The following is a 14186-nucleotide window of genomic DNA, read 5'->3' on the forward strand; positions in this document are numbered from 1 at the left end:
ATAGAATCCTAGAGTTGGAAGAGACCACAAGGGCCATCGAGTCCAACCCCCTGCCAAGCAGGAAACACCATCAGAGCACTCCTGACATATGGTTGTCAAGCCAGAGAATGTATGGTAATAATTGAAATAGAGTCTAGAGGCAATTAGAGAACAATCAAGGTATAATAATGATAAGAATATAGTAACATTTTATTGTTATTTTAAGAAAGCTGTATTAAAAGGCAATTAAACAAGCAGGAGAAGTAAATTTGCAAGAAACCAGAAGAGAAAGTTGAGGGAAGTTGTGGGGACGGGTCTGTATCTGGGGGTGTTGTCTTTTCTTTTTGTGAACAATGTTGTGGTGATGAATACAACACTGCAAAATTTAATAAAAATTATTTTCTAAAAATAAATAAATCTTCAAATGGCAAAGGGGCAGATTCAGACTCGACCTTGGGAAGACCCTTGTGACTCAACCACAGAACGGGCTCCCCTGGAGGATGGCGGACGCTCCTTCCATGGAGGTTTTTAAGCAGAGGCCAGGCGGCCGTCTCTTAGGGCTCCTCCAGCCGAGAGTCCTGGCATCGCAGAGGGTTGGGCTGGATGACCCCTGGGTTTCCCTTGCCACCCTACAAGCCTGATTCTAGAGAGGCAGGAGGAGACTGGCAGTGGCCCAAGAGCACCCACCGGCTCCCCGCTTGGCCGGGATCTGGCTGAGAACGCAGCTGGCAGAGCCGAGGGCCAGATCCTGCGCCAGCCCTCCTCCCTGACCGCCCTCCCTCCTTCCTTCCAGCCCCCTGCCTCTACAAGGAAAAGCACTTTGGCCCCGGAGAGTCCTGGCAGGATGCCAACTGCTCCAAGTGCTTCTGCCTGGACCCCCTTGGCGTGGGCTGCTGCGACATGTGAGTTGGGCCAGGGGGGTGCATGTGGCCTGCAAGGAGCAGGGAGGGGGCACGTGTCTGGGAGGAGAAACGCAAGGAGACCCCCCCCCAAGTAGCAGCTCCTGGAGGGCACCACACCTGGAAGGGGCCCGGGCAGGTGAGGCACCTGGAAGCGGCCCCCCAAGGGTGAAAATGGGGTCCTTGCTCCAGGCTCTCCTGGCATCGCGGCACCCGGGGACAAGGCCAAGCAAAGGGGTCATTTCTGGGGCACAGGAAAGAGCAGGGAGAGGCGAGCAAAAGTCAGGGATTGGGACCTGGTGTTGCTGTCTGAGCAGATTTGAGCCCGGGATCTGAGGAGATGTCGAGTCTAGCAGAGCATGGGACTCTTCATCTCAGGGGCGAGAGACTTGTCCCACGATGGGCAAAATAAATTCTGCACTGAAGGGGGTTGGACTGGATGACCCTCGTGGTCGCTCCCAACTCTACACTTCTTTGAGGGGCTCACTGAGAAGAAACCCACCTGCCCAAGGAGGGGTGAAGTCTGACCCCGTTTCTGAGTGGGGATGGGACCGCCTGGCGCAGCCGCTCAGGGGGCCAGGGAGAGCAGAGTTCGAATCCTTTCCCGCTGGTCTCACTGGGGGAACAGAGCCAGCCCCATAGCCCCCCATGCCCAGCCTAGCGGGTGCAAAGTTGGGGGGGGAAGACCTTCACAGCCCCAGCTCAGCTCCTTGCAGGGATGGCAGGATCAAGCCGAGAGGCAGTTGTTGAGTGTGAGAGAGAGGCCTCCTCCTCCTCCTCGCTCCCTGCCAAGCCCCCCCCGAGGGCCCCCCTATAAATCAGCCACAGGGCCGTGTGGGGCCCAGCGTGCCCCCCACTCACATCAACCACCCCAAGGAGGGGAGCTGCATGGCTGAAAGCAGGAGGAGGATTGGGGCCTCCTCAACACCCAGTGGCTGCAGGGAGCCTGGATCAGGCCCACAGTGCCATGGGGGGGGGGGAGTAGGCCGAGGGGGGTGCTTTTGCTCTGAGAAGCTCAAGAGCCACTGGACTGGCTGGGCCCGATCCGGCAGCCTCTCCCCATGTTCTCACTGCCCCCTCTCCTCCTCGCAGGTTGCAGCCTCCGGTCGACTTCCCCGCCTGGTGCGAAGCGCGCTACGACTCCCGGGCCTGCAAGATCTCGCTGGTGCAGAAAGGCAGGCCGAGGCTGCCCTGCGTGAACAACCTGGAGCCCGGCTGGGGGTCAGGCCAGGCCCCTGAGCAGCAGCCCGGCAGCCGAGGGGGGGCCAAGGCCTGGCTGGGGAGGAAGAGCCTGGAAGCGAAGCGCTGAGGGGGTGGGGGGGCAGAAGCAGCACCAGAGGCACCCAGAAAGAAAGAAAGAAAGAGGGTCTTGCTAGCCACCATCACCAGAGGACCCCCCCCCCGCACCTGTAGAGCAAGAACTCCCCCCAGCTTTGCTTACTGCCCACCTCTGCCCTCTTCCTAGGGTGGGCACCTTGCCCCTTCCCTCCTCCAGATGCCAAGCGGGGAGGGTGCCAGCACCCAGACCCTCTCCTGATCAGACACCTTTGCCATGAATTCCCCCAGAAATTGGGGTCTGTCTGGCTCCCCAGCCCTGCAGATATAGGGCCTGCTTTTATCCCCAAATATATCCAAAATGGGGTGGGCAGGGGGTGTGGAAGGTCCTGGGCTGCTGCCCCCCATTTCCAGCTTCTTCTCCCTCCCCCCCAGTCTGCTGGCTTCTCTGTTAAGCAGCCAAAGCCCCCCACCCCCCAAAAAACCCACTAAAGGGAACCACTAAAGAGAACTAGGGGTCCAGACCACTCTGTGCAGGGGTGGGGGGTGCCATGAGGGAAGAGGGCTGGGCCTGACCCAGAGATGGGCGCGATCCGCAGCCAAAGCTCTTCCTTAGGGCGTAGAGAGGGCATGTCTGACTCTTCAAATAAAGACCCCATGAAACAGCAGAAAGGCTCTGGTGCCGTGGATTTCTTGCGGGGGGGGGGGAGACATGGGCAGGAGGGGAAGGATCTCCCGTGGCCCCCACCCTCCTGGGCAAAGGGTGGCACCTGCAGAGTATGGGGGGGGCAGCCATTGCAGCAGATTTTTATTAACGACAGACACAAAACACAGCATTGGGGGAGATGAAGCTGGGAAGCCCCTCCCGCTTTTCACCACAGTAACCCCCCCCCCATGACACTCTGGAAAAAAGGACAAGGGCAGGTTGGAGGCAGCGCCCCCTTCTCCATGGGAGAAATTCACACGCCAGACGGGGAGTGGGGCCGGGAGAGGGAGGGAGCCCAGCTGAAGAGCCCCCCCCCCGCTTGCACCCCAGACCTTCCAGCCAAAGGTCCCCCCCCCAAATCAGGATCATGCCTCTCTGAGGCCACACACGGAGGAACAGGACACTCAGACACGCAGAGGAGCCCTCAGATGGTGAGGGAGTTGGCGCCCGGGACCTGGGAGACGGAGGAGGCCAGGAGCGGGTTGGTGGGCAAGACCTTGATGGGCAGGTCCCAGCTGAAGGTGTCCACGTCCATCTGCTCCACCCCTGACCACCGGGAGGCTTCTTCCGAGGGGGGGCCCTCCGGGGGGGCCTGCCGCTGCGACGCCTCGCGGGACGTCACAAACTCAAAGTGCAGCCGCCACTTCAGGGACACTGCAAAGAGGGGGTGCCATCAGCAGAGGCGCTCTGGGCTGCTCCCCCTGAATAGCCCCCTCCACTCACCCCCCACCCCCACCAGCAGGGAGAGCGGAACCGGCACTTGGCTCCCGGGTGTTGGGGGCCAGCAAGGACCCCCTTCTGTTCCAACCAAGGGAAGCGAGAACATCTGGGGGCTCCCTCTGTCAGTGGGTGACAGCCAGCCAAGGGGCAGGGAGGAGGGGGTGCCCATGGGTCAGGGGTGCCAGGAGAGTGACAGCTTGTGGCTGGTACAGGGAGGATGTCAAAGAGGTGGTTCCAGCAGCAGCCCCCTCTGGCTTAGGGGCACAGGAACCAGCCTCAGAGCTGGCGTACTGGACTGCCCAGCTTTGCCCCCTGGGCACTGACTGGCAGCAGCTCTCTGCAGTTCAGGGGTGCCAGGAGAGTGCCAGCTTGTGGCTGGTACAGGGAGGGGGTCAAAGAGGTGGTTCCAGCAGCAGCCCCCTCTGGCTTAGGGGCACAGGAACCAGCCTCAGAGCTGGCGTACTGGACTGCCCAGCTTTGCCCCCTGGGCACTGACTGGCAGCAGCTCTCTGCAGTTTGGTGCAAAAGGTTGACCCACCCATGCCCCTTATGCCTGCAAAGCAGTCGCCCCCCTGGAAGCTGCCCAGCCCCTCCCTCCCGAGCCCTGGAAGGACTCACCGATGTTGGTGCTGAACCCCGGGGCAGAGCTGAGCGGGATGGGCAGGCTGAAGCTGGTGTGCGAGGTGTGCAGACAGGACTCCTGGTGGCGGGCGTGGGTGCTGTAGGAGACGGGCTGCCCGCGCCGGGGCTGGAAGGCCTCCTGGATCCGCTCCTCCGTCTGCAGGCTCACCAGGTACTAGCGGCCAGAGAGCAGAGGGCAAGCCCAGAGGCCAGGTGAGCACCCGACTGGCACCCCACACCCTCGACTCGCGCCCCCCCATTTTGCCATCCTGGAGGGCACCCCCACCCCCCAGCCTCACCTGCAGGCATGGGATGTCCCCTTCGGAGAAGTTGAAGGTGCCCACAATGTCCTCGCCAATCTTGTAGACGGCCTTGAAGATGCAGAAGGTGCCCACTTTGCCGCGGGAATTGCTGATGTTGTACAAGTCTGGGAGCAAAGGGGGGGGACTCAGTCGGGGGGGCAGGAGAGGAAAAGGTGCGCCCCCACCTGGAATTGAACACGGCTGCGCTCCCCCGCCCAGTGAAAACCAGCCTCTTGTGCGGTGGCTGAATGAGGCACTGTGCCCCGTGGCATGATGGGCACCTTGAGCCACACGGAAGAAGGAGCCGCCTCCTTTTCTGCTGCTCCGAAGGGGAGGCCCAGACCAAAGGCTGCCAGGCGCCAAGGGGATTCCAGCGAAATATCAGGAAGAACTTTCCAAGCCTCCCTTGTAATAAGGGCAACCTGGCGACTAGACTTTCTGTTTTTGTGCCCATAACCTAAGTTCCAGGAGTCACATGCAGGGTGGATAAAAATCAATGATTTAAAAAATAATAATTTAAATTGGATTTTTAAAAAATTTAAATTGGATTTTTAAAATAAAATGCTTTCGGAGGAAAAGTCTTTCTAAATATAGCTTTCTATTTAAGTTATATTATAGTCCAAAAGCTATTCATCATGAAATAAGGATTTGTTTTAAGTTTTTCATGTGTGCTAAAACTCACTCTAAGTTTTTTTTTTAATTGTTTAACCACATCAGTTAACAAACATGGATGCAAATGCTATAATGTTATTGTTTTAGTTAAATAAATTGTTATTAAGGAAATTATTATTTTTCTCCTTCCAATAAAGTACAGCAGAAAAGTCCCAAGTATAAACAGTTAACTTATTAAACCTCACAATAATTTCATAATTATCTGTCTAGGTATTTCTAACAGTATAACCTAATCAGTAACTTTTTATATACAGTGGTACCTCGCAAGACGAATGCCTCGGAAGACGAAAAACTCGCAAGACGAAAGAGCTTTTCGTTTTTTGAGTTGCTTCGCAAGACGAATTTCCCTATGGGCTTGCTTCGCAAGACGAAAACGTCTTGCAAGTTTGTTTCCTTTTTCTTAAAACTGCTTGAAGAGGTGCAATTGCGACTTGACCATGCTTCGCAAGACGAAAAATTCGCAAGATGAAAAAACTCGCAGAACGAATTAATTTCGTCATACGAGGCACCACTGTAACTGTAAAAACTACTCTGAAAATTTATTATTCTGAAAAGGAAACCTTCATCTGGTTGTAAATATTATGATTATATCAGCAAGAAGGAGTCTTTCTGTAAAAAAAAGGATTGAAATCAAGTCTTCCTTCCTGACTAGTGATTGAAATCATGATTGAAATCAAATTGATTTAAACTGATATGATTTCATTCAAATCCACCCTGGTCACATGGCAAATAGCTTTTCTTTCTTTCTTTTTTACCGTTCCTCAACTTTATTTTCAGGGCAGGAGAGATTTTATTCCATTGTATTGAGCTTGGAAGATGCTCTGCTCATTTTCTCTTTGGGCTTTGAAGTCAGCAGATAGATCTTCAAAGATGCTGAGCATATATCCACCTCCATCGACAGGATCCTTCAACAGGGTCATTTCCCTCATTCGGGGAGACCCTTAAATTACCACGTCAGTTTATTCATGCTGCTCTTCCTAGATTTCTTTTTTTGACAAATGGCTTTCTCTCCCAGGGCAGTGGGGCAGGAGAGGGGGGGGGGTGAGGCGACTTACGGAGGCTCCTTCTGGAGGTGGCCGCCATCAGCAGCTCGGTGGCCAAGTCGGCCAGCCGGGAATCCTTCTTGGCGCCCTCCTCCTCCTCCAGGAAGGGGTTGGAGGGGGCCACAGCCTCGTCCTGGGGGCACTGGTAGTCCTTGAGTCCTGCGGAGGGAGAGGCAGCATGGGCTGCTTTGCGGGGAGGGGGTGTCAAGAGGTCCTCCCCCCCCAATCCGGTCTGCGCAGGGACAGCCCCCCCTCCCCGCCTTACCATGGAGCACCAGCACCCGGAAGGGGACGCGCAGGAGCTTGATGGGCGAGTTGACCCTCTGGCAGCCGATGGTCAGCTTGTAGACGTACTTGACCGCCTGCCCCCGGAAGGAGGGGGGGCCGTCCACCGGCAGCGTCTCGCAGTACGAGTCTGGGGAAAGGGGGGCTGTGAGCCTCAGCGCCAAGGGTTTGGGCTCCCATGGCTGGGTGGGAGGGGCAGCCGGCAGGAGGAGGAGAAGATCAAATCAAAAAGCCTTGCACTGTAGAGGGGTGGGATGGATGACCCATGGGGTCCCTTTCAACTCTTATTCTGACTCCGAAAGGGCCCAGTTCCAAGCGCAGGGCCAGGGGGCTGCCTCCCCAGAAGGCCTCGTGTTGCTTCCATGTGCCCCGGGATCCTTCTTGAGCAAGTCCCCCCAACACCCTCGGTCTGAAAAGCAGGGGGCAGATCTGAGCACGCTGGGAGGGGGTCTTCCACATGCCCCTTCCCCACCTTTTTAGAGACCCCCAACCAGGCAGAGGCCGGGTTTTGTTTTTTGGGGGGAGGGGGCAGCAGGCAGGTTGGGGCAGTGAAGCCCGTGAGGCAATGCAGGGTCAGGTGGGGCTGGGGATGCCTGGGGCTGCCCTGGCCTCCCCCCGGGGCTCTCAGCCCCACTGCCTGGCTTCCTCTTCCAGATCACCTCTGGGCGGCAATGGAAGTGGGAAAGTGGGGCTGGCGTGTGGGGAGCCCAGAGCCCTTCCCCACAGGAGAGGTCATCCCTCGCCTCCGCCCAGCCCCGCCTTGGGGCTCCCCAGCACCCCTCCCCTAGGGTGGGGGGCAAGGCAGACGGGCGAGAAGGGGCTACTCACAGGTTTTGGACTCTCCTGGATCCAGTCGCAAGTCACAGAAGAGGATCTTTGGGGGGGTGGACAGGATGCAGTGGCCCCGCTCCCCTGCAAGGCAAAAGGGGCCGTGGGCACAGACTCACGCCCAGGACTACCCGTCATCCTCCTGCCACCCTGGCAGGCTCTCCTGCCTTCTCACCGGCCCCCAAGTGACCCCCCCCCCCGCCCTGCCCCTCCTCCAGGCCAAGGAAGGAAGCTCAGCCTCACCTCTGTTGGGGACAAAAACCGTCTCGTTCTCGGCCTGGACGTCGTGCCGACTGTCTTCCGAAGGGGGCAGAGCCACCCGGCTCTCGCTGGCGTGGAACTGGCAGTGGATCTGAGCGCTGGCCCAGGCCAGCATTTCACTGGGGGGGGGGAGAAAGGGGGGTAGGTCATGAGGGAGACGGAGCAGAGACCCAGGGGAAGAAGGCCCATGAACATGAGGAGAGCCTGCAGCTGGATCAGGCCCGCCCAGTCCAGCCAGGTGCCTAGGATGGGAAACCCCCAAAGAAGATTGGAGCAGAACAGCAACTCCCTCCCCTCCTGGTGCTTGAGGGGAGATTCCTGCATTGCAGGGGGTTGGACTAGATGGCCCTCAGGGGCCCTTCCAGGAGTCTACAATTTGGTTTCCAGCATGTGGGATTCAGAAGCGTTCCTGCCTCTAACCAGGGAGGCAGCGCACAGCTGTTCTGACTAGGAGACATCGATGGCCCTCTCCTCCGTGGTGAGAGAAGGCAAGCGCAGCCTGAAAGACAGCCCAGCTCAGGGGTGTCTGTGTGTTTTCCTCGTTCATTCAGATTTTCCAGATCTGAAAGTGCCACCTGCTCTCAGTGGTGAAGCTGCATGCTCTGGCACCAGGGGCGGAGAGCAAGTGGGGGCATGGCACGTTGCCCGCAGGGGCGTCGCGTGCGTCCTGGGGGCATGGTGCCCAACACGATGGGGGATGCACAGCACGTGTCTGGGGGGGCAGCCGCGATGGTACCCCCCCTCCCCGATGGTGCTGGGGGCAGTGTGCTCACCCATCCCCCCCCCCGCCGCCAGTGCCCGCTCTCTACAGAGGAGTCCCTCCACCCAGACAGCTCAGGGCTTTCTGCTGCCTCTTCCCAGGAAAAAGGCTGGCAAGCTGGAACCCAGCGCTTTCCAGACCCCTTGGGGGTAGAGGACCCCCTAGACCATGTTCCTGTGGTGTCTGGAGGAACCCCAGCCCCTATTCCTCCCTTCCCAGCACCGCACACCAGGTAGGAAAACAACACAAACCTTGTGATGAGGAACCTAACTATCTAGATCACCCCCAGGTGATCTGTTCCCACATTACTCACAAACCGGGGCAGGTTTCAAAAGCCACGGAGGGTCTGAGGCCACAAGGTGCCCCTCCAGAATAAATGGGGCTCAAGCCTGGAGTGGAGGTGACCGGCTGGCCCAAGCGGGAGAAGAGGGAAAATGCCCTGGCGGGGCTCTGGGAATATTTTCAGGGAGCCTCGAGGGGATGATCCCAGAAGCATGCTTGGAAAACAACGCTCCAAAAATTCCTGATGGTGGAGGACAAGGTCACCTGGCCTGCCAGCCCCTCTGTCTAACACTTTCCAGGACTTCTACTATTTATTAACAAAACAAAAAAAAGTGCAGATTTGACCAATAACCTAAATAATCAAGACTCCAAACCATAAAACGTCACAGCCCAGAAGGGCATAAGTACAAAAACAGAGGACAGCTCCAAAGGGATAATAAAGTATTAACTCATACAAGGATCCCCTTTACAATTCGTTATAAAAATGAGAGTATTCTCTGGCTGTAAAGCTGCACCATTATTCAGATTAAAGGTTCAATATGGTCTTCAATGCGCCAGAAATTAGCTTATACAGGTGACAGTGGGTGACTTGCGTGCCTCAATTTTTGTATAGAAAATAAAGTCATATTAAAAACCAGTCATTCGAGCTGCACCCTTTTCAAGAAGGGCAACTTGCCAAACCCTGGAATGCCAGAAATGCAAATTATCAAGATTAAAGGTCTTCCAGGATTCGAAAACACAGCCCTGGGCTGCAGTAAAGAGGTGAAAAGTTCTTTCCTTTTGACAACCCATTCTGTTTCCTTCCACATAGAGGCTCAAAGATGGGAGCACTTTCACAGAAACCTTCCGCAGCGCAGGAGACAGGAAGGACGCTTGTGGCACCCCAGAGTGAGCTGAGAGCCACAAACCTGTTCTGCCAGGCGACTATGGGCTGCAGCGCTCACCAGGCAGGCCCAGATCCCCCCTGGCACTGCACCAAGCTGGTCCCAGGCACTGAGAGGTCCAGGAGAACTGGGGGGGGGGGTCCCCTTCCCGCTGTCCATCTCCCAGCACAAGTCACCCACCAGGGAGACGACAGTTGGATTCCACCTCACAGGCTGCCTTGAAACCATCAGCACCTGGTTCCTCACCTGGGGGGGGGGCCTGGAGGGTCCCCCTCACAAAGGAGGCTCCGGCAGAGGCAGAAACGGGGGGTGTTTGGCCTGGGGTGCCAGCCAAGGCCTCTCACTGAAAATGGGCCTGGCCACAGGCACCCCAGCCGCACGCAGGCTAAGGGCAAGGAGCGCCTGGCAGATATTGGAGACCCTGGACCAAAAGCTCCAAAAGTCTGCTTCTCCTCCTCGCCTTCCACACTCTGCCAGGGACTCCCCCCGCGGCCGCTGGGGTCCTTGTCTTGCTGATATGAGCTGCTTTTTAATTGCTTTGCCATTAGCCACTCTGAAGGTCTTTCTGACCAAAAGATCAAAATAAAAACACCGTAAATAAAACAACTATTTCTGCATCAAATGGAAGTGGGGGGAAGGCGGGGGTCCTGAGAGGCCGCAGAAGGAGGGCTTTGCAATGCCACAGCAAGCCAGAGCTGCGCCCGGGAAGGCAGACCCACTTGGCTGCCACAGCTGCTCCCTTTGGGGTGGCCAGGATGCGCCCCAGGAGATTGACAGAAGCAAAGAGGGTCTGGGCCAGCCCTTCCCACACTTGACTGCCCCCCACCCTCAGGCTCCAGGAGATGGCTGCCCGGTTCATGCCGGCTCCAGATGATTGGGAGGAGAAAAACCAGCAGGAGCACATGAGAGCAGCCCAGTCAGATGGGGGCTGACTATGGTTATTATTCTCCTGTGCACCAAACCCAACCTGCTGCCCTCCCTTGCTGGGTGTCTCCTTTCTGCACCACACAGATTTAAGAGACACAGAGTTGGGCGGGATCCTGCGGTCATCTAGTCCAACCCCCTGTGATGCAGCAGTGGCAACCGCAAAGCCCATCAACAGCCCGCACAGGCCAGCCGGCTGAAAAACAAATACCCCGCCTGAGGACCTGGGCACCTCAAGAAAAGTGTCCAAACTGGTCAAGCCAGCTTCACCGCATAACCAGGCTGGCCGGACGTGGAGAAGCATCTCTCTCGGATCTGGTAGGTGACAAGGAAGGCAGCCACCGCACGTCAGGGCCTGAGGCGGAAAGCGGGAGGGCAGGGCAGGGGAGGGCTGCCAATCCAGCTGGCACGCACAGGCCGGGCTCAAGCAAACACCCACGGAACTCCTTTCTGAGGAGAGCAGCATCTTCCAGGACAGGCCGGCTGGGCGAAGGCCGCCCAGAGGAAGCCTGCAGAAGGCCCCCTCCTCCTGAGGGAGCCCCGGGCACAGGGCTGAGGGGATGCGGGCCCCCATCTGCCTGCTGCTGCCACTGCCACCCCCGGCAGCATGGGCACAGAGCAGGCAGAATGGCAACCTTAAAGGCCTGTGGCAATGCAGCAAAATGGAGCCCAGGCTGGCACAGCTCTTGGCTGCTCTGAACTGGGTGGGGAAGCCTTAATGGATCTCTGTGTACTTTCCGCACTTATCTGTACAGGACTGTACTTTCTCAAGTCCTTAACTGCTCCCAGGTTCACCTGTGACTGCTCAATTGCCACATAAAACATTGCATCAGTTGTTGGGGCAGCCTCAAGAACAGCCTCCCTCTCTCGATTCCGGCAGGTAGCCGTCTTGGTCTGACACAGTCAAAATAAATTAAAAAATTAAAAATTGTCCAGTAGCACCTTCGAGACCAACTAAGTTTGTTCTGGGTCTAACCTTTCGTGTGCATCTGAAGAACGGTGCATGCACACGAAAGCTTAGACCCAAAACAAACGTAGTTGGTCTTGAAGGTGCTACTGGACAATTTTCTAATGTTTATTTAGCCTCCCTCTCGCACAAGAGGCAGCGCCAACCCTGCGGAGGAGGCCTGGCGCCAGGCTCAGGAAGAGAGCCCCGAGGCCACGGAGCACAAAGGCCACAGCTCCCCAGCCCTGCCTCAGAGTCCTGCAGCCTTTGGCCCGCGGCTGTGAGGGGCAAGGAGCCTCCCTGGACCTCAGCGCATCCGGTCAGCGAGCCAAGGCCTGGCAAGACCCCCAACTCCCTGCCTGGCCTGACTTGACTCACTGGTCTCCCCCACTGATCCCATCCTTTAAATAAATAGATCCCTGCACTGGATCTGTCCAGTCCAGAATCCAGTTCTCCAGGCGGCCTGAGCTCACAGTGTCTCTTCTGGGAAGCCCCAAGGAGGACATGAGCCCCTGCTTTCAAGGGGGTGTCGACGCTCCCCACAAACGCTCCTAACTAGCATCAGAAGACAGGCCTACCCCTTCAGGAAAATGTGGTGGCTGAGCAGTGGTGAGGCCTGGCGGGTAGACCTGCCCCCTAAGAAACTTGCTCTGCAGAGGGTTGGACTAGAAGACCCCTGGGGACCCCTCTACCTCTGTGACCCACCCTTTCTCAGTGTGTCAGCCCAGCATCCAGGTTGCTCTTTCAACCCACAGGGAGCCTCCCACCCCCCAGCAAACCCTTTATGAATGGCACTGCTGATGCAATCAGCTCTGCACCCCCCTCCCCCCAAAATGCCAACACGGCAACACTGGACATGCCCTGCCCTAAACTGGGAGACCCGCACTGGATTTCCTTGCCAGGCTGGCGTAATCCACACTCGCTCAGCCACAGCCCTACAATGATGGGACTTGATCTGCCCTGGCAGAGAATTTTTTAAAATGTTTACAATCTCAGAAAAATATTCTTTTGGGGTGAAATAAACTCAAGAATTTAAAAGAGTATGAACTGAATTTACACTCAGTACCGGACCTCTTTGAATTGCTTTGCTATTTCTCCACCAGCAAAAACCAACAGAAAATTACAAGTTCCTTCTCTATATAATGGGCGTTTCATACTCATCTTCTCTTTGCCTAATTGGCTGGATCCACCTTCCTGAATGTCAATCATTGAGACGGCTTCATCCATTGGCTAGAAGCACCATCAACCAGGAAGAAGCAAAGAGCCCTTTGGCCTCCGCGCTTTCGCTCTCATCTGCGTGCAAAACTCCCCTTGTTTGAGGTAGATTTTGCAGCAGGGAATTTCATTAGCGTGAGCAGTTTCTGATCTCTGGGTGCAAAACTGGGCCTCAGATTTCAGATCAAAACTGCAGAATGGAAGGAGAGGACCTTTTTCTGCCTCCCCGCTTCCAGCTACTCTCCAAAGACTGGAGAAGAGACCCTCTTAAGAATACTAGGGGGGTGGGCAGGGCCAGATTTAGGTTTGATGAGGCCCAGCTATCCTTTGTCAACAACAAATTGTTGCTGTTTTTTGTGTTGAAAATATGCGTTATGGTAATTTATGGACCTAATGGGTATCTAAAACCACTTGCACATGCAGAATGTGGGCACCCTATATATAGAAAGGAGCAAAGCAGGGATATTTGAGGGAGCAGGCGGGGCTCATTTCTGACTTCATAGGAGCCAACACAACACAAAAGACGGTTGCTGTACGTAGGTTTTTTCTATTTGTTTTTTATCTTCTATTTTGCAAATGCACATCCAGGTTTTTTTCCTTTTAATTTTTTTTGGGGGGGCCAAGAGAGTGGGGCCCTAAGCTAGAGCTTGTTGAGCTTATATGTCAATCCTGCACTGGGGAAAGGACTAGACGGGGCTTCCTCAACCTCGGCCCTCCAGATGTTTTGAGACTACAATTCCCATCATCCCCGACCCCTGGTCCTGCTAGCGAGGGATGATGGGAGTTGTAGGCCAAAAACACCCGGCGGGCCGAGCTTGAGGAAGAAGCCTGGACTAGACCATGTGGAAAAGAAGAGAATAGCTTAGCTGCAGCTCGTTCCTTTTCTGCTTATAAAAAAGCGCCCCGGGACCCCCCGAGGTGGCGCCCACCAGCTCCGTCTCAGGCGCCCTTCGGCTCCTCGCTTGCCCATCGCGCTCGCTCGGCGCGCTTCTCGTGCAAAAGGCTGAGGCGACGGAGGGGTTTCCCGGCCCCCCGCAGGCTCCCCGCCCGGCCCTCGGCCTTCCTCCCTCCCCGGCCCGCCCGCCGGGCTCTACCTGGAGGCGGACGTGGCGTCGGGCGGCAGCGGGTTGCGCAGCGTGACGAGGCACTCGAGGGGCTCCCCGGCCAGGAAGACCGCCCCGCGGAGCAGCGCCGCCGACACCTCGATCATGGCCGGCGGGCGGGCGAGGGACCCAGGCGTCCGGGAGGGGAGAGCGCCACGGGGACCGGCCCGGCTGTCCTCGGAAGCGCCCGCCGGAGGCCCCGCCCACCCTGCCTGCCTTCGGCACAGCTCGGCTCTTTCCGCCTCCGCGATCCCTGCCCGCGAACCATCCTCGGCCGAGCTCGGCTCTTTCCGCCTCCGCGATCCCCGGCCCCGAACCATCCTCGGCCGAGCTCGGCTCTTTCCGCCTCCGCAATCCCCGCCCGCGAACCATCCTCGGCCGAGCTCGGCTCTTTCCGCCTCCGCGATCCCCGCCCGCGAACCATCCCCGGCCGAGCTCGGCTCTTTCCGCCTCCGCGAACCATCCTCGGCCGAGCTCGGCT

At 57.1% G+C, this 14186-nt stretch overlaps 1 protein-coding gene across 2 annotated transcripts; it reads right to left on the reverse strand.

Moving 5' to 3' along the window:
* Positions 1-165: 165 nt before the first annotated feature.
* On the reverse strand, positions 166-13888 carry RGP1 (RGP1 homolog, RAB6A GEF complex partner 1). 2 transcript variants are annotated; one of them, XM_081213361.1, is made up of 8 exons: positions 13697-13888; positions 7574-7710; positions 7331-7414; positions 6483-6632; positions 6230-6400; positions 4500-4627; positions 4198-4375; positions 166-3513 (listed from the first exon to the last, which is right to left on the reverse strand). In XM_081213361.1, exons 1-8 carry the CDS (start codon positions 13810-13812, stop codon positions 3284-3286), a joined length of 1194 nt encoding a protein of 397 aa, XP_081069487.1. In that variant the 5' UTR covers positions 13813-13888; the 3' UTR covers positions 166-3283. The 2 variants fall into 2 exon arrangements, with proteins under 2 accessions (XP_081069487.1, XP_081069488.1); XM_081213362.1 differs by having other exon boundaries at positions 6230-6376; positions 13697-13886.
* Positions 13889-14186: the final 298 nt, after the last annotated feature.

The sequence above is a fragment of the Podarcis bocagei genome (assembly GCF_964188305.1).
Source record: "Podarcis bocagei genome assembly, chromosome: 11".
Lineage (NCBI taxonomy): Eukaryota > Metazoa > Chordata > Lepidosauria > Squamata > Lacertidae > Podarcis > Podarcis bocagei.

Bases quoted from the DNA above. Each gene is read 5' to 3' on its own strand.
- RGP1 (XM_081213361.1), bottom strand. From the start codon at position 13,812: ATGATCGAGGTGTCGGCGGCGCTGCTCCGCGGGGCGGTCTTCCTGGCC. The intron at 6,401-6,482 runs GTAAGGCGGGGA...CCCGCAAAGCAG, and splicing joins CCGGGTGCTGGTGCTCCATG to CCCATGCTGCCTCTCCCTCC. The intron at 4,628-6,229 runs GTAAGTCGCCTC...CTTTGCTCCCAG, and splicing joins CACCTCCAGAAGGAGCCTCC to ACTTGTACAACATCAGCAAT.